Genomic DNA, 18,514 nt, shown 5'->3' on the forward strand with positions numbered 1-18,514 from the left:
ATCTGTTGCTTTTGTCTTATAAAATCATGGCGCTGCAGGTTTTTTTTTGTTGTCGGGGGCAGAAGTATGCAGCAATGTGTTAGTCGAACGGCCCAGTTTAACAGGTATCTCCCAATTCTCAGAAAAAGTGCATATTTTCATCAAAGCTTGGGGTAAGTGACCTGCCAGTAAAAACACGTTCTGCGACATTGATCATTTCTACATTTAATTGTACCGTTTTAGGTTTTGTTTGATATTTTCTGGAGTTGAATGGTAATATTGGCTTCGACGCTAGCTAGTTAGCTACAACCCAGCCAGAGACATCTAGACTAACCGGGGTCAAGTCTAGTATTATCAGTAGTGATCGCTACGCAGCCTTGGCTAGCCGAACTCATGTGTTACACTCAGCAGCTGGCTGGTTAATCAGTTATTTAAACCTGGGATTGACTTGCTTTTCTTGTTTGTTGTGGTGTACATGAATGATGCAAACAATGTGTGCAAATGTAGCTAACGTTAAGTTTCCAGACTTTCAGCCTCCGTATCGTTCGGTACAAAGGTGGTCCCTGTTAACTTTCCCAGTAGATAGCTACTACGTTACTTAAATTAATCTGCTAACAGCTGAGTTTCCTGGTAGTTCCAGTTCGCTAAAACTGTATGGTCAGAAAAATGGGTTCCTGGATCGGTAAACTGCCGGTATCCGGGATGTGGTACTGAGGCCTCTCTTGTAAGCGGCGCTTCATAGCCTCTTCTGACGTTTACGAACTTCAATTCCGTTTTCTTTTACTTTTGCATTTGTCTTGTTTACTGCATGATACGACACTTGTGTTGTGGGATCATTTTGAAAGGCCACGTTCTATTTAGCTAGACTAGATGTCTATCAACAAGCTTTCACACGAAGTTATTTTACTAGCTAGATGGCAAGTTGGGTGGCTAAAATTAGGTTTGGCTACATTATGGTCAACAGAGCAAGCGGATCGTTCAATCTGTGTTTACAGTAGCAATGGCCAGTAGCAGTGCAGCTAAAGTTAGAGATAGCTATCTGCTGGCCCCCACACTGAATTTAGCTAAGTTAGCTAACTGTTAGCTAGCTCTATGGTCTTCGCTGATGTTGTTATAATTTTGAAAAATGGTGAAGCCACATTGTCATCAGCGGTTTTAATGATGTATCTTAAATGTTTGTTATTCATAATGCTGCCGTCACCTAGCAGTTACTCATGTTCTGTAGCTAATGTTAAGTTAACCTTAACCGTATCCCTGGATGTCGCGCACTATTTTTACATGTTTGTTTGCTATAGCTACCGTCGCTAGTCCAACGTATTCTTGATTTGTTGTTGGTACACATTAGTTACAATCTGAAAGCAGAAATTGACCACATATGTTGGCATTGTAATAAGTGCTGTGCCGGTCTACATGTTTTAGCATCTGTAGTTTAGGTCTTTTGTGATTCCGGTCTTCGCATTTGAAGACAAGAAGCTGGGAACGTTTTTTGTTGAGATTTATCCAAGGTAGCAAGCTACACAACATTGAGAAAATCACCTGTCATTTTGGTGACCTTACGTACACTATTCTATACTGTATCAATTATGTAATTTTATATTGAGCAAAGATCCAAATAAATTGGGATGAGAACCTTTGAATTATGACCCAAACTACCAGTAAACTGTAATTCGTCTTTGCTGCGTTCTGAAAAACCAGCAAAAAACTACGCTGACTTTCAGTGGGTGATGGTAGAATCTGGAGTTTATTAAAAATGTTGTCATTGTAGACCATGGCTGTCAACCTCCAGTCCTGGAATTGCAAAACGACTGCAGAATTAATACAAATTAACAGCCTGTTACAACTCTGGGATTGCCCTTGTGGGCAACATACCTAGGGCTTCCTCAGACTTTGAATACCCCTGCTTTTGCCAGTAGATGACTGAAATTGACCTGTCATGCTGAAACGCGCATGAACCCTCCAAGAATGGGAGCTAACAACCCTTTTGTAGACTGTCATGTTACATTGATGTTGTGATTTGTGATACCATATCGAGCTGAATTGGCTTAGCTTGGTCATTCAGAACAGTTTCTTAAAGTAGTCGGATTGCAGACAATGTTGTAGTAGTGGAAAACCCATACTCCTGAAACCTGAGAACAGGATTTGGTTAGCACTGGTGTCTCCTTTCACCTTGGATATTAGGGAAATCAAGACATAGTGATGGTTTGAAAATTAGCATGTCATAAACCATGTTAGAACAAGCAATGAGATCCAAAGCAAAAAGTCAAATGCAAAGCCTGGACTTTGTACATATATTGTACAGGTTTTAAATCGTACCATTTTAATTGCAGCATTCAGTTTATCACTTTTGATTGTCCTTGTAGACCTATTTACCTCTTCTGCCTGGATACTGTCAGTTGGCCGAGATGAACATTTCCCCAAAATAAAAAGCTATATGGCATCTTTCCCCTGTGTACTTGTGGTGGGCATTCTATGTTTTATGTCCCAGTTTTTAGTGCCAACAGACTGGGTTTAAAACTGGCCTTTTTTTAAGCTCTTAGCTCTTTGCATTCAATTCTGAGCTGACATAGCTCAGTGCAACAGTAAAATAAAAATAAAAACCCATAGAGGGAGAATGAACCTGCTGATCTAAATGTGTTGGCAAGATCTTACCCTTAAATCCGCACTACTTATTGTGGACTGCACAGGGTTTTTACAGTGCAGCTCATGTGTGTACCCACTGTTGAGTGCTGTCTGGACTCCACGTTTTCTCATATTAATCCTTGGAGACCTGGATCACCAGGGAAACTGGGATTACTGTTGACTTAAGGAGATGTTGTCAACCTGAATGGAAAGCTGGGGCACCGTCTCATGGATGGATCTTTTTAACTGGCTCACCCTCTGGCTCGTTATTTCACCCTCTGTTTTCCAAGGGCAGTTAAATGCGCTTGTTAAGAAGTGCCGAAGGTCAGCGGAGTGCTCTTTACAGCTTATTGTCAGTGGCCCTTATTTTCCTTTCAGGAAGATTTCATGACGAGAGCCACTCTTTGAGTGACTATGTTCTAGGGGAGTGTATACTGTAGACATGACTACTAGCTGCGCATAATCGGTCATAAATAGCGATTTTTTAAAATGCCTTCTGGTTTTTTGAAAATGGGTTTTCAGGATTCACTTTGGAGGCAAATTTTTATGAACTGCAAATTAATTGAATTAATTGTTCGTTTGGGGAAGGCGATTTAAGAGTCCTCAAAGTCCTTGACTTTGTTTGCGAAATGTGACCCCCCCCCATTTGTTTGGTTATGAATGTGTGTGGCTTCTGACTGGAAGGTTCCGGGCGTACGCCTGTTGGGAGGCTGACGTTAGACCCTGGAGTGCCTGAGAAAGTACTTCAGCTCTGCATTGTGTGTGATACTGACCGGGGTAATGTAAGCCCTCTGCGTAAGCTTGGCACAGGCTGTCTGTTGGGTATTACTGCCATTAAGGTGATTACTTTATCGGTCTGCCTGGTTTTTTCTGCTGACCTGGCTGCGTCCCCGGTGTTCCCCTGTGGTATTGCAGACTCGCCACGGCCCGGCACCTCAACATGACCGACCCTGCAGTGAAGAGGGTGGTGAGCGAAATCGTCCGCTCCCCGGAGGACAAGCGGCTCTACCGGGGGCTGGAGTTCACCAACGGCCTGAAGGCCATCCTCATCAGCGACCCGACCACCGACAAATCCTCCGCAGCACTCGATGTCCAAATAGGTAACCCCCTCTTCCTTCAGGCCGCTCCATTCATATCCTCTCTTCCCCATCTTCTCTGTTTTCAGTTTTTTTCCCTCCCTCCCATCTCCCCCTCTGCTTTCTGTACTCTTATCTCATTCTCTTTGGTCGCCACCTTCCCCCAATTCAGTTTCAATTCAATAGAGCTTTATTCATCACCAATACAATTTAAGCAGGGCAAGGATGGGTATGCACAAACACATGCTCACCCTAGTAATCCATCAAGCCACCACATCGCTCTCCCTTTCTCTCAGCTCATCCCTTTCTGTTATCCCCCTCGCACCATCCATCTTCCACTCCCTCTCTCCCTGTCCCCCTCCTTCTCTCTCTCTCTCTCTCTCTCTCTCTCTCTCTCTCTCCCCCTCCCTCTCTCCCTCTCCCTGTCCCTGTCCCTCTCTCTCCTGCCCTCCTCTCTCTCCCTCTCCTTGGCAGCCCTCAGCAGAGCCCTCTGTATCTGTGGCTTTGGCAACGCTGCTCTGGCTGTATTTTTCATATTGCCGCACTGCAGGGGCAGGGGGAAGACATTCAATAATTCACATTGTTTTTGGGTAAAAATGAGACGTCCCTGAGGTGTAGCGGCAGCAGAGAGGCCCAGAGCATGTTCCTGATGTTATTTTGAGGGCAGACGGGCCCAGGGGGGGGCCTGGCCCTGCTGAAGAGAGACCGAACGGTCCACTGGAACACGGGCCTCGCTGAAACAGGCAATGTTTGGTGGTGTGATTTAACGGAAAAAAGTATACAAGACATGGCGCATTTAAGAGGCACAGATCTCCATCTAATAAACAAGTGATATCACAGTTGGTGAGGAAAAGGATGGTCAATTTCTCATAATTCTCTGCGTCTTGTTCATCCCCAGTACTTAAGAACCACTTTTAAGACAACTTTGCTAGATGTGAATGTGTTCAATTTCCAAACAAGATTACATTTATTTATCCACACACCTGTGGACAGATTCTGTGACTTGATTACCTGGAATTGTTCAGAACAAGAGCTGGCATTGAGCCATTCTAAATGGCACTTGTGTGTGTTGTGACTCATCCTGGGCTGATGTGCCAGACAGCCACCTGATTAAATGTAACCCATGCAAATCACCTGGATGTGTTACGGGTACAGCCCTGAGGTTTGAGTGTGTGGAAGTAGAACAGGGTTTGGCTGAGGGCGGTGTGCTGACAGCTGTTATTGTTATACTTCTGTGATTGGAAGTGATGTTAGGAATGACTGTGTTATATGGTCATTTTAAGTCTGCCCTTATGATGGTTATTGGTTCTGTACTTCATTTAGCTTGATGTTTTATTCGCATTATTTTAGCCTCTGTGCGCTGTGCTGTTCTGTATTTTCTTCTTCTGGGTTCCGCTTTTCTGGAATGCAGTTTTTCACGACTGTTTTGCACATCGCTGGATAAAACCACACCCGAGATGATGACTTGTGTTGAGGTTAATGAAGGCGGTGATGATTCCGTCGCTGGTGATGAGGAACGTGCCGTGCCGTGCCGTGTTTTCTGTTTCAGGCTCCCTCTCAGACCCCTCCAACATCTCGGGGCTGGCGCACTTCTGCGAGCACATGCTGTTCCTGGGCACGGTGAAGTACCCCAAGGAGAACGAGTACAGCCAGTTCCTGAGCGAGCACGCTGGCAGCTCCAACGCCTTCACCAGCGGCGAGCACACCAACTACTACTTCGACGTGTCCCACGAGCACCTGCAGGGGGCGCTGGACAGGTCAGAACGCCCCGAGGGCTGGGTCTGCCAGGCCCCTGTCGGGTCAAAAATGTCCCGCCCGTCTAAATTAGCCTCACGGTGCTTAACTTGCATCAGTTTGCATTGCACATTTCATCTTTAAATCAATTAATTAAATCAGTGTTCATCGGGAAATTGGCCAGATTTAGTGATCGATAACTAGCTAGTTGTCGATCATGAAAAAGTACAGCTAGCTATGAACATAATACATGCTAGCCAGCTAACTAGTCATCTGCGCATATATGTAGATAGCTAAAGTAAGATTACCTTACAGGATGTATTACCTAATCAATCAATTTAAACAAGACGTTTGTAGAAGCTGTTTTTAATGTGTGAGGTTCTGTGGAGTAGGCTAACAATTGCAGTTCATTGGCTAGCTAGCTATGTGGCCAGCTGGCTATGTCTACAAATGCTAGGGATAACCTTCGCTTGGAAAAACGGCTGTGTATTATTTGTAGCTAGCCAGCTAGCTAACTAACTATATATATTTTAGCTGAATCTGACCAATTTCATGGTAATTTCAGTTATTTAATGTGCTAGTTAGTCCAAACATGAGCTCATGACACTCAAAAATATTTTCACTGCTGAGTTGTATTAATTTAATGAGAATTCTTTTTGCAAATACACATTGTGGTTTTTTTACACTGACAGAGCCGAAGCTGCCTAAAATTGCACAAAATGAGGGATGTGATGCAATATTATTTAAGTTCATAGTGTGATACCTTTGGCATCCCTGGGCTAATATTGACCGGCTGATATTGTAAATATTTTGGTGGGTGGACTATAACCGTTATATCTCAGAGACAAGTCGAGCACGCTCGTGTTCAGTAATACAATATCACTTCCCCTATGGAGGATATTCCATATTCAGTATGCTCTTAACTCTTAATGTACACTGCCACTCACTCCTAAAAGTGTGTGAGATTGGGGCTGGGATGTTCTGTGCAGGTGGTATTGTGGGGACACTAAAGCCGTTTTAAGAGGTGTGGATTTCCATTTTGTGAATAGTTCAGGTTTCACCTGTTCTAGTGTTTGCGGCAGAATGGGGTGCGGGCTGGTGTTCCTCCCACACACGGCTGAGAAGGTGATGCATATTTCATCACTGACAGATGTGACACATGGGTAATGCCGTCGTGTGGCCAGCTGATTGGTTAGAGGGATGCTGTCTAGGGGTGGAGTTCCCCTACCCAGGGATGGAGATCCTGTGTAGTGGGTGGAGTGGGGGTGTCTGACCCACGGCCATTGTTCTTGCTCGTTCACTGTATCCCTGTTCCGGTAATTGGACAGTAGCATTGTAGCTGTACATTGTGCCAGACCGGGCAGGTAACTGATCCGGTGTCAGCCGCTCACCATCTGGGCACAGACCCGACAGTCTGCAGGCAATCCATCACACATCGTCGCATGTGCGGGTCCTGTGCCCGTTGTCATTATCTGCGTATCTCGTGAAGTATCCTGAGACAAATGTGTAAAAAAACTCATGTCCTGAGGCCTGAACATTGCACAATGTGGGTTGAGCCTGTGATGGCCATCTTCACGGTTCACCCTTCAGGAAGACTTTCCTTTCCGTTTAAATTTTCCTGGTGCCAGTTGTGCCGCTTGACTTAATGATAATATGAAATGTCTTGCTCTTGATGCAATTTGAGACATCTCTGTTGCGAGTTTCTGAGGTGTAATGGGTCCTCCTTCAGGTGTATTAAAATATGTTTGGTCTCTTTGTTTCAGAATTAAGGTAGGAATGGCAGATGTGTCCGTGTATTGAATTTGTGAGGCGCATTCTGGGAGAAGCTTGCGGTGATGCGCGTTGAGCTGTGTCTGGCGGATTTGCATGGTGCTCACCCGTGTCTGGGGCTATTCAAATGAGCTGTGCTCGCCTCATGCTTTCCCGCTTCTGGCCTTTCTGGTGCAAATGAGGTGAACAGACCAGTTCATATGAACACCTGTGGCCTTCCACTCTGGTATTCTCTGTAAAATGAGCATTGAGCTAACCCAATGCTGTCCCATGGATAAATATAGATGGATTGATGGATAGATTGATAGATCATGGCATGTTATAATGCTTTTCTAGACACTCGCAAAGCGCTGGGGTGGTTGTAGTGTTGAGGGGATGCTGAGGTGGCAGGTTGAAAGGGCCGGGTTGGGAATTTAACCAGGACACCAGGAAACCCCTCCTTTTTAAGATGAGTGTCATTAGTGAGGTCTTTAATGACCACAGTGATTCGGGATCTCGGTTTAACATTTCATCCGGAAGACGGTGTCTCCTGCAGCGCAGTGTCCCCATCCCTGCGCTGGGCCATTGGGGGTAATTTAACCATAGGGTAGATGGCCCCCCCTACAGGCAGGAGCAGGGTGCATGGTGTATCGCTGCTGGTATATTGCGGTATCTTAGTGCCTTTGTGACCAGACTTGTGTATTGACACCATGCTTGTGGACTGTTCGGTTAACGGTGTAGTAAAATTGTTTGGGAACCGGACTTGTAAGTGAAAGGTTGTTGTTAAAATGGTGGGAGGTGAACATAAGCATGTTTGGCGACAGGTTTGCGCAGTTCTTCCTCTGCCCGCTGTTCGATGAGAGCTGCAAGGACCGGGAGGTGAACGCGGTGGACTCGGAGCACAAGAAGAACGTGATGAACGACGCCTGGAGGCTGTTCCAGCTGGAGAAGGCCACCGGGAACCCCAATCACCCCTTCAGCAAGTTCGGCACAGGTATGGACACTGCACCTCTCACGGCTGTGAGCTTAGTGATGGGGCCGGATAGGCGGTTTGTGAACTGCAATGGAGGCAGAGGGGGCAGCAGGATAGGATTTTTGGTGAATTGCTGTGTGGTCAGAGGGGGGTGAAGCTGTTTGAATGTGCAGAGGCTAGGCATGGAGTGGGGAGGGCACCTGCACTGGCCACACATCACCACCTGACTGAGCCACTGTTGCATTTCATTGTGATATACACTCACTGAGCACTTTATTAGGAACACTGACTTTATTACACCTACATAAGAATGCGGTCTAATCTAATCAGCCAATTGTGTGTAGATACGGGTCAGGAGCTTCAGTTAATGTTCACATTAACCATCAGAATGGGGAAAAGATGTGATCTATTTGACTTTGACCGTGGAATGATTATTGGTAGCAGGCAGAGTGGTTTGAGTATCTCAGAAACCGCTTGATCTCCTGGGATTTTCACACACACTAGTCTCTAGAGTTTGGAAAGAACAAAATTCCAGTGAGCAGCAGTTCTGCAGACAGAAACGCCTTGTTAATGAGAGAGGAGAATGGCTAGAGCGATCAAAGCCGACAGGAAGGTGACCGTAACAGAAATAACCACACATTGCAACAGTGGTATACAGAAGAACATATCTGAACACACAACACATCATAACTCTTAAGTGGATAGGCTACAGCAGTAGAAGAGCTAAAAAACAAGTCTAATAAATGCCTAATAAAGTTCTCGGTGACTGTACATGTAACCAGTATTTTGCTTGCATCGAATTACTTGTTGTTCTGTGAGGGCACTTCAAATGTTTAGGAAACAGGTACAGTTGGAGCCTCTTCCTCTTCTGTACATGCTAATGCATCTGCCGAATTGTTAAAAACAGGTTTTGTTTTTTCAGTAATATTTTTCCACTGTTCTCCAACATGCATCTCCCATAATGGCCTGCTTCACTGGGGCCAGCAGGGGGCAGCATTGAGGCTTCTAACTCTGATATAATCTAAAGATAGCCTACTGCTTTGTGAAGTATTTTTAATTAACCTTTTACCTTGTGATGGATGTGCCTAGAGGCAGGAACCTACTTTAACCTGCTATGGAAAGATTGAATATTTAATTTTGCAGAAGTATTTTATTTTATTTATTTTAGTTTCCTGGCTGGTTTTGATAGGCGACCAGGATGTCCTTACAGGCCCCCACCACTCTGCCCTTGAAGCACAGCGCAGTGCTGTCTGAGTGAGAGTGAGGCCTGTAATCTGATTGGCTTAAATCACAGGGTTGCTGTAGCAGGATTGTCAGAGATCTCTGGGTATTTTTATTTGATTTGGGGGAAACGAAACCTGTTTCAGAAGACCATTCATGCTTTCTGGAACTTCCATTCATAAGAAAAATAGAAAAAGAAATGTGAATGTTTTATGTTTTTTGAAAAAGTTTGTCTTTCTGAACAGATTTTTATCTTTTACCCTGTGTGTCATATATGTGCAAATAAATAGCCAGGGAAAAGATTCCATTTTAATTTACAATAAATCTGTGTTCTATGTTGGCAACCTGTCAAGAAAACGTGCTGAAAATGTGAACATGGAGCAGTTGTAATTCCTTCAATGAAATGAAATGAAATGAATTGATTGAAATTGTTGTTTTAATGGTTTGTGTCAGAATTGCTCTACTGTAGCACTGAGAATCAGGCTGTGGACAGTCATGGTTGGAGACATGAGGAGTGTGTGTTTGGCCTGAATCTGGTCTTCTCTGTGTTTTTCAGGGAACAAGGTGACGTTGGAGACAAGGCCAACCGAAGAGGGGATTGATGTCCGTCAGGAGCTGCTGGAGTTTCACTCCACGTACTACTCCTCAAACCTGATGGGGCTGTGTGTACTGGGCAGAGGTGTGTGCGTGTGCGTGTGCATGTGTAATTCCAGACTGCTGGTTTGGGGCAGGACATAGCAGTGCTTGGTTTGAGTAGAGGGGCAGGATGTAGCGGTGCTGGGTTGAGTATAGGGGCAGGATTTTGCAGTGCCGGGTTGAGTATCGGGCAGGGTTTAGCAGCATTGGTTTGAGTAGGGGCAGGATTTGGCAGTGCTCGGTTGAATTTAGGGCCAGGATGTAGCAGCACTGGCGTGAGCGGGGAGTTGGTTTCAGGGGGCAGGGACTCTCTGTCACTGGAGAAGCAGGTGAATGACAGAAGGTCAATCTGACAGTACAGGACGTCCACTGGAGCCCTTAGGCACTCATTACTCTCCTCACGGGATTTACAGAGCTGTCCTCATCGTTCCCCTCGGCTGAAACGGGCCTTTGGGTCCAGACTTCAGACTGACCCTGGTTTCGTGTACAGTTTCTCGGATGGGTTTTTCTGCCGGAGTGGCGCGGGTTGCCAGATGCGCGGTGCGTTTGTGTAGAGCCACGCACCGCGGGGCTGGGGCGGCATCCCGCTCCACAGCTGCGTTTACGATGAGGTGATCTCTTAATTAATGCCTTTCACAGCTCTGCAGTCATTATACCCCTGGGGATGGCTGTTTACGCCAGGCCTTTACCCGCTCTGGCATCTGGGGCCCAGCCACACAATTAAGCCAGCACACCTTTTTTTATTTTTTATTATTGAGTTTGTTTCTCACAAACCTTGTATTTCCACCCAGTTCTGTGAAAAATGTGAAATCAGATGCCCAAAGGAACAAGTATTTATTTCCAGTTCAGTGCCATGACTTGCAGTATGCGTAAGTCTGTCTTAAGATGGCTGCTGACCGGTTGTTATGATTGTTCTCTCTCTCCTTCCTCTGTCCCTCAGAGACCCTGGACGAGCTGACCGACATGGTGGTCAATCTGTTTGGTGAAGTGGAGAATAAGAATGTCCCTGTCCCAGAATTCCCTGAGCACCCCTTCCAGGAAGAGCATCTCCGGGTGAGTGGATGACGTCACCCCTCCGTACGCCTGCGTATTCATGTTCAGAGGGGTTTAGACTGTGCCTCTCCATATATATAAAAAAGAAAGAAAACAAACTACCTCAGCTCCTGATTCCTGTGTTTTGTAAAGTGTGATACATTGCTCATGTGGAATAGTACTGGTTCTGAACAGTTTGTGTGTGTGTGTGTGTGTGTTGTGGCAGAATTAGAGGTGTGTGTATTTAAAAAATATATATAATTTAAAAAAAAAAAAATTCTCTCCTCCTGAATCTTTCAGCAATTCTACAAGGTGGTGCCCATAAAGGACATCAGAAATCTGTACGTCACCTTCCCCATCCCCGACCTGCAGAAGTACTACAAGTGCAACCCAGGCCACTATGTGGGCCACCTGATTGGGCATGAGGGCCCAGGAAGCCTGCTGTCTGAACTGAAGGCCAAAGGTGAACAGCGCTCTGCCCCATAGGGGCCTACTGAGCCATGGACACAGCTGTTTTATCTGTACATCTATAGGTGTTTGTGATCAGAAAGCATGTTCTTTAGACGGTGGAGTAGCGTTAGGATAGCAGTAATGGGGAAACACAGGCTACAGGGCTGCCCCAGTGTACTGTGTTGAGAGGATCTTGAATGTGAAATCTTTATTGGCACACAGGTTGGGTGAACACACTGGTGGGAGGTCAGAAAGAGGGCGCTCGAGGCTTCATGTTCTTCATCATCAATGTGGACCTGACTGAGGAAGGACTCTGTAAGGCTGTGTTCGTGCGTCTGCGTGCATCTGCGTGCGTGCGTGTGCGTGCGTGTGCGTGCATGTGTGCGTGCAGTTGGCAGCTCTATTCTGTAATTCTGCATGCGTTGGTGTGAGGCGGTGTGTGTTTCTGAAGGAGCCTCTTGTCTCTCAGTGCACGTTGAGGACATCATCTTCCACATGTTCCAGTACATCCAGAAACTGCGCACTGAGGGACCTCAGGAGTGGGTCTTTCAGGAGTGCAAGGTGAGCCGCCAACGCCGCAGAGACACGGTCTTACAGTCACACAGAGAGGGGGCAGTGTAGTGTAATGGTCTTGTAGGGCTGTGGGGTCCATTCCTAGCTGTGGTACTGCTGCTGCAGCTTTGAGCAAAATATCTCACCTGAATGGCTTGTTTAACAATATTAAGCTGTATAAATGTATGTTTCAAATGTAATCTATGTAAGTTTCTCTGTATTAGGGTTAAATGATGAAATATAGTTCAGTGCAGTGCATCGTCACTGGAATGAATTCAGCTTTGTGTGTTATTTTACAGTTTTGTATTTGTGTATTCATTCTGCATTCCACATGGGATGTGAATGGAGCGGAGAAACAGCATTGTACTGTCTTCTCCTGTAGTTCTGTGTCCACGATATCGCTTTTGTCCACCTAGCTCTCGTCTCAAGCATTCCCTTTGAAATTATCTGTACGGAAGTGTAGGAAGTGGACAGTAATTTGGCTCTATTGTACCAACCAATCATAGATATTCTTTCGGTGTTTTTGGGAAAGTGCTGCAAATTGCTTTTTCAGTGATGGATGACTGCAATTCTTCTCCGCAGGACTTGAACACAGTGGCCTTCAGATTTAAGGACAAGGAGAGACCTCGCGGATACACCTCTAAAGTAGCCGGCTTGCTGCACGTAAGGTCTATTCTCTGTCCCCATAAAGGGCGCTGAATGCAGCCGCGCTCTTCTTCCCTTCTTCTTTTGTTCAGGCGACGTCCCTCGAGTGCCAGACGGTGGAGTGCATTGTCGGGGCCTCGTTGCTTGTACCGCAAACCTCCTTGTTGTTATTATTTTACATTGTATGCACTTTTCTCCGTTGTGTTGGTGAATGCCAGCCCCTGTGTTACTGTAAAAGGCTCCCCCTGTGTTGCGCTGAATGTTGTCCCCCTGGGTTTCAGTACTACCCCCTGGAGGAGGTGTTGGCAGCGGAGTATCTTCTGGAGGACTTCAGGCCCGATTTGATCGAGATGGTGCTGGACAAACTGAGGCCAGAGCATGTGAGGTATGACTCAGCGTTCCTACTCTTCACCGCTGTGTCTGTCTGACTATTTTAATAATGTGTGTTTTATTCATATGCTCAGTGCACTCAAGGCCACGAGCACCCCAATATCCCTTGTCATTGTTCAGTCTGGTGCTTTCTCTAAAGCACACTACGGACTGCAATGCACTGTCTAGCTAGTGATTGAAAGGGTGTTGCATTATGGCTCCATATTCCACAAGAGTTTAAGTTCAATAGCAACATGTACTAATGCCAGTAATACCGATGATGCGTAATTAAAATAAAGTGAGTCATATCGTTTATCAGCTCAGTCAGCGTGGTGAGTCTAACACTCGGAGAGCTGCTGTTCTCTGTTCGGCGTGCGGGGCTCAGATCCGCAGGGCTGGCCCGCATTAGCATTTCAGAGGCTCTGCTGCTCACCCATCAAAGCGCAGGCGGGCTATCGGCACAGCCAGACTGCCTTCAGCGTTTAGCACCGCGCCCCGTCTCTGTGATAGCTCCGAGTTCTGCTGCCACGCTGCTTATCACCGTGCGTTTACTCTCTCTTTATTATTATTTAACCGCTTTGAACAGAGGCGCTGTCAGAACCCCCGTTTGTGTGCAGCCCGCGTCCTGCTTTGTGAGCTGACGAGACTGAACCAGCCAGCGTCACGTACGACGCTGCGCTCCGTACCGGGGTTTGAGAGATAAAGAGCTCTGTAAAGTGTGTGTCGGTCTGGGCAGAGCGTGTGCCGAAAGGCTGGGCTGGAAGCGTAAAATGGCCGCCGCTCGCTCGTGCCCCTTGTCCTCCCTCGCTCTCTGCTGCAGTTGGGCTGAGGTTGGAGTTTCGTGAAGTAAAAGCTGACGTCTGGCTTGCCCGCTGAAAGATGTCCGAGTCTGCAAACGCAATAACGAGAGTCAGGGGAAGAGCTATTGGCTGACAAGGGTGTCTGTTCCGGTCTGGCTTTGGTATTCGGATCAGTTACTCCATGCTAACCTTCTTCAGGACGCGGGCGTCTGGAGAATGGGGGGTCCAGGGTTCTCATCCGCGGTGACTTATGCAGGCTGCTGGAGGTGTTTGGTCTGCGGTCTAAATCCAGAACATTGACCGCTGTGCCAGATTACCGGAGAGCGGAGCGTGACTCTAAATTTAGCTGCTATAAGGGATTGGCCAGGGCGAATTTTGACATCTTCTAAATCATTCATGGAAAGAGAAATGAATGTGGTAGGATATGTTCAGAGTGCTGGCTTTATTTTACAGGAGAAGTGCGTGCGTGCGTGTGTGTGCGCGCACGCTAGAGAGAATGGGGCGTAGTGTGGGTGTCTTATCACATGCCCCTGGCTGTGGCGGTAAGCTCCATGTGTGTGTTCCAGGCCTGTCCTGCACTGCAGGTACAGCATGCTGGGAACTGTGAGTCTTACGCCGTTAATGCGCCACAAAACCGCAGCATCTGCAGCCTGTGGCAGCGGGCCAAGCTACTGGGCTTCCTTTCAGACAGGAAGTGGGGCACGTCACACCTCTGGCAGCGCCAGAATGTTCCCGTCTGAACGAAGTTCCCGTTTCCGGATGTAGAGTGTGAGAGCTTGCAGGTTTCTCAGCAAAAGTGTGTGTGTGTGTGTGTGTGTGTGTGTGTGTGTGTGTGTCTCAGTCTGTCTGACGGCTCCTCTCCTCCTCCACCCCCATACAGAGTTGCGGTCGTCTCAAAGTCGTTTGAAGGGCAGACGGATCGGACAGAAGAGTGGTACGGCACGCAGTACAAACAGGAGGCCATTTCTGATGAGTCCATCAAGGTGAGACGCGCGTCGCTGCACCTGACGCAGCACTTGGGAGTACCGAGCGTCTGCGCTCGCTGTACCTGCTCCTCCCGCACGACCACAGAAGAGCCTGTGCGCTCCCTGTACCTGCTCTTCCCGCTCGACCGCAGAAGAGCCTCTGTGCTCCCTGTACCTGCTCCTCCCGCACGACCGCAGAGGAGCCTCTGTGCTCCCTGTACCTGCTCTTCCCACACGACCACAGAAGAGCCTCTGCGCTCCCTGTACCTGCTCCTCCCGCATGACCGCAGAAGAGCCTCTGCGCTCCCTGTACCTGCTCCTCCCGCATGACCGCAGAAGAGCCTCTGTGCTCCCTGTACCTGCTCTTCCCGCATGACCACAGAAGAGCCTCTGTGCTCCCTGTACCTGCTCTTCCCGCATGACCACAGAAGAGCCTCTGTGCTCGCTGTACCTGCTCTTCCCGCATGACCGCAGAAGAGCCTCTGTGCTCCCTGTACCTGCTCTTCCCACACGACCACAGAAGAGCCTCTGTGCTCCCTGTACCTGCTCTTCCCACACGACCACAGAAGAGCCTCTGCGCTCCCTGTACCTGCTCTTCCCGCACGACCACAGAAGAGCCTCTGTGCTCCCTGTACCTGCTCTTCCCGCTCCACCGCAGAAGAGCCTCTGCGTTCCCTGTACCTGCCCCCCCCCCCCCAGCGGGGCGGCCTCTCTCACGTCCACTGTGGGTTCAGCTCGTCCGCGCTCAGAGTAAACATCTGCAGGGTCTCTGCAGCAGGCTCTTTCAGAGACAGAATGTTCTGGAAGGAGGGACTTCAGTCTGAGACCTGTGCGCTACAGGGAGAGAGAGGATGGAGGGAGGGAGGAAGAGATGGAAGGATCAGTGAAGTAATGCAGAAAAACTGTCCCTCTGTCCTCACCATTCATTTGGCACAGCAGCCCTTTAAGAAGGGCCGATTACGTACGATTACTTGGAACTTCTGCACGTTCCAGTCCTGATGTTCCTCATATTTCCTGTCTAATACTGAACATGATTTATTATCAGGAGTACAGGCCTACTATTGGCTAAGGGGTCATAAGCCGGGAGGTACTCTCAGGATATTTGGAGCTGGAGCAGAGGGGTCAGGATTAATGCTGCTGTAGATGTCGAGACAGGAGTGTGTGTAGCACGTGTGCGCATTCGCCTCGAATTAGGGCTGCTGTCTTTTACCATGATGAAGCACTCATTTATAACAATGTACTCCCATTGTCCATGTGTACAGATTAAAATTTCTATTGATCTTGTACTGAAGAAATTCAGTTTAAGAGTTACAGCCCCCAGTTCCTCATCTGCTGGAGAGCTCTGCTTGTGTTTTTCTTTTTTTTTTCTGTTCTTGTGTGTTGACATTACACTATAGTACATTCCATTTATTTGGGAGATGCGCTGAAGAGAATGGAATAGCTTCAGAACACAGGTCAGGTAATGTTGAGTTGACATAAAGCATCAGATACTCATCGCAAAGAACATCAAGTCTCTATTTACATGGTAAATATAGGTTAGTCCATAGTCATGTTTACTCTTAAAGTGGACTTGACTCTTCCGGGTGTCACAGTGTTGGGTTCTCTGAATGTCCCTAGAAACTGCAGTTTTTAGAAGCATATCTTAAATTCTTTGTTTGTCTTTCAGAAATGGGGGAACGCGGACCTGAACGGCAAGTTTAAACTGCCCATGAAGAATGAGTTCATCCCCAGCGACTTTGACATATACCCTCTGGAGAAAGACTCTCCATCCTTCCCCACCCTCATAAAGGTACGTCTTAAAGATCAAGAGAAATCTATACCCAGCCTTTTCTGTGTTTACTCAACGCTCCTACCTGTCTGTTTCCCCCAGGACACGGCCATGAGCAAAGTGTGGTTCAAACAGGATGACAAGTTCTTCCTTCCCAAGGCCTGCCTGAACTTTGAGTTCTTCAGGTGCGTATTCCCCTCTGCGGTCGCGCAGGGAGGCCAGGGCACATGGAGGGAGCTCCAGTCTGCTTCAGAGTCCGGTCTGCAACACGTCTTTCTCCACGCCAATGCTAAAGAGCAGTGCGACTGTGGGAATGGAAATAAATTGTGAAGTTATGTTCCCCGCTAACGGTGAATTGTGCTAATTTTGCACATGGAGTGTGAATTGGAACTGCCCCAAGCTTAAGCCTTGAAGGAAGCGTGAAATGGCTTTTAGAGACTGGATTTGGCACCAAATCATTTCTCAGAGAATATCTTCACTGGCTGTTGTCCTTTGATAATGTTAGTATGAAGTAGGGCAAAGCTGGATGATTTTTCTCTTACTCAAACTGCTTCACTTCAGGCCTCTCAAGACTGCTACTGCATTCACAGAGACAGAAATGCACCATCTTATCTTAGTCATAGCATACAACTCCTATTAATTAAACATGTAAGCCTTTTTCCGCATTGATAGACATAGTTTTGAAATGTATTGAACATTACTAGTTTAACCATAAAGGGTCCGCTGTCCCTCCCATGTGTCCCCATGTTGATTCTCATGTTTGAAGTTAAGCTGACTGTCCATGTTATCTCTGTGGAAGTGTGTTTGTTTTGTGTCACATGGGCTCTGTTCCCCACTGAAGCGCGTAGGCGGCCAGCCTTAAGGAGAGCTCGGCTGGGTTAGGAGTGTGACGCTCTTCCTTTTGTCCACAGCCCCTTTGCGTACGTGGACCCGTTGCATTGTAACATGGCTTATTTGTATCTTGAGCTGCTCAAGGACTCCCTGAACGAGTATGCATATGCAGCCGAACTAGCCGGCTTGAACTATGACCTGCAAAATACCATCTATGGGATGTATGTAAGTACCCAAATTTCCATCCTCCCGTACCCGTTTCCACCCTCCCCCCCCCCCCCCCCCCCCCCCCGCCATGATCCGATCATTCTCAGCTGCGCCTCCTCCTCCTCGTCCTCCTCCTGCTCCTCCCCCGGCCTCCGGCCCCCGCCCGCTCCCCATGAACCCGGCACAGAGGAGAGGCGAGTCTCTTTCCCTTTGCTGCAGAGAGGCCCTGCTGTCCCCTCTAGCCCTGACTCACTGATCTGAACCTGTTGTTTTTGCCTTGGGGGGCAAAATATGTAATTGGTTTACACCCGTCTCGATTGGCACCTCAAATCCGTCCCTGCAAGCCGGTCTCAGGTTTGCGTCGCGAGAAACGCCTTCTACTTCAGCGCCTTTAACCGCTCAAAATTATTCTCGGTGTCCGAACCGGGGCCTGAAAGCGAACGGCAAATGGAAAAGTTGAAACCTCTCGCCTTTCAAAACGAAACGCGCTGTGTCTCGCCGCGCTGGCTGGCTTAACGTCTGGCACAGCGTAAGACCCCCGCCTTCTCCATCCCTCAGCACGAGGCTGGACTCCGGCTGCATATACATACTCTTACTCTCAGTCTCCTGCCCCCTGTCTGTTTCAGAAACTGCCCCTGCCCCAACAAACATGTCTGTTTTTGTCTTCTTTTTGTCAGTCGCTACCTATACGCTGACCCCGTCCACTGCAACATGACCTACCTGTTACTCAGGTTGTTGAAGGATGATTTAAAAGAGTACGCATATGCAGCCCGGCTGGCTGGGTTGGTGTATGGCATAGCTTCAGGGATGAATGCCCTAGTCGTAAGTACGGAGGAGAGGGGGCGGAGCTTGAGGCTTGAGAGTGCGCGCGGGGGCCTGGCCTTGTCTCTTCTCTTTCCCCCCCCCCG

At 47.7% G+C, this 18,514-nt stretch overlaps 1 protein-coding gene across 2 annotated transcripts in view; it reads left to right on the forward strand.

The window, feature by feature from the left end:
- ide (insulin-degrading enzyme) overlaps nt 1-18,514 on the forward strand; it is a 29,535-nt gene continuing 11,021 nt past the window's right edge. The window contains exons 1-15 of one of the 2 annotated variants that reach the window (XM_061228231.1): nt 1-152; nt 3,514-3,698; nt 5,224-5,431; nt 7,982-8,151; nt 9,908-10,030; nt 10,928-11,040; nt 11,320-11,482; nt 11,692-11,784; nt 11,939-12,030; nt 12,604-12,684; nt 12,948-13,051; nt 14,716-14,818; nt 16,467-16,589; nt 16,671-16,753; nt 17,480-17,624. In XM_061228231.1, coding sequence (XP_061084215.1) covers nt 67-152; nt 3,514-3,698; nt 5,224-5,431; nt 7,982-8,151; nt 9,908-10,030; nt 10,928-11,040; nt 11,320-11,482; nt 11,692-11,784; nt 11,939-12,030; nt 12,604-12,684; nt 12,948-13,051; nt 14,716-14,818; nt 16,467-16,589; nt 16,671-16,753; nt 17,480-17,624 — 1,872 coding nt within the window. In that variant the 5' untranslated portion in view covers nt 1-66. Of the gene's footprint in view, nt 153-3,513; nt 3,699-5,223; nt 5,432-7,981; nt 8,152-9,907; nt 10,031-10,927; nt 11,041-11,319; nt 11,483-11,691; nt 11,785-11,938; nt 12,031-12,603; nt 12,685-12,947; nt 13,052-14,715; nt 14,819-16,466; nt 16,590-16,670; nt 16,754-17,479; nt 17,625-18,283; nt 18,429-18,514 lie in introns of both variants that reach the window. The other variant, XM_061228232.1, reaches the window with a different exon arrangement.

This window comes from Conger conger, chromosome 18 (assembly GCF_963514075.1).
Source record: "Conger conger chromosome 18, fConCon1.1, whole genome shotgun sequence".
NCBI classification, from domain to species: Eukaryota; Metazoa; Chordata; class Actinopteri; order Anguilliformes; family Congridae; genus Conger; species Conger conger.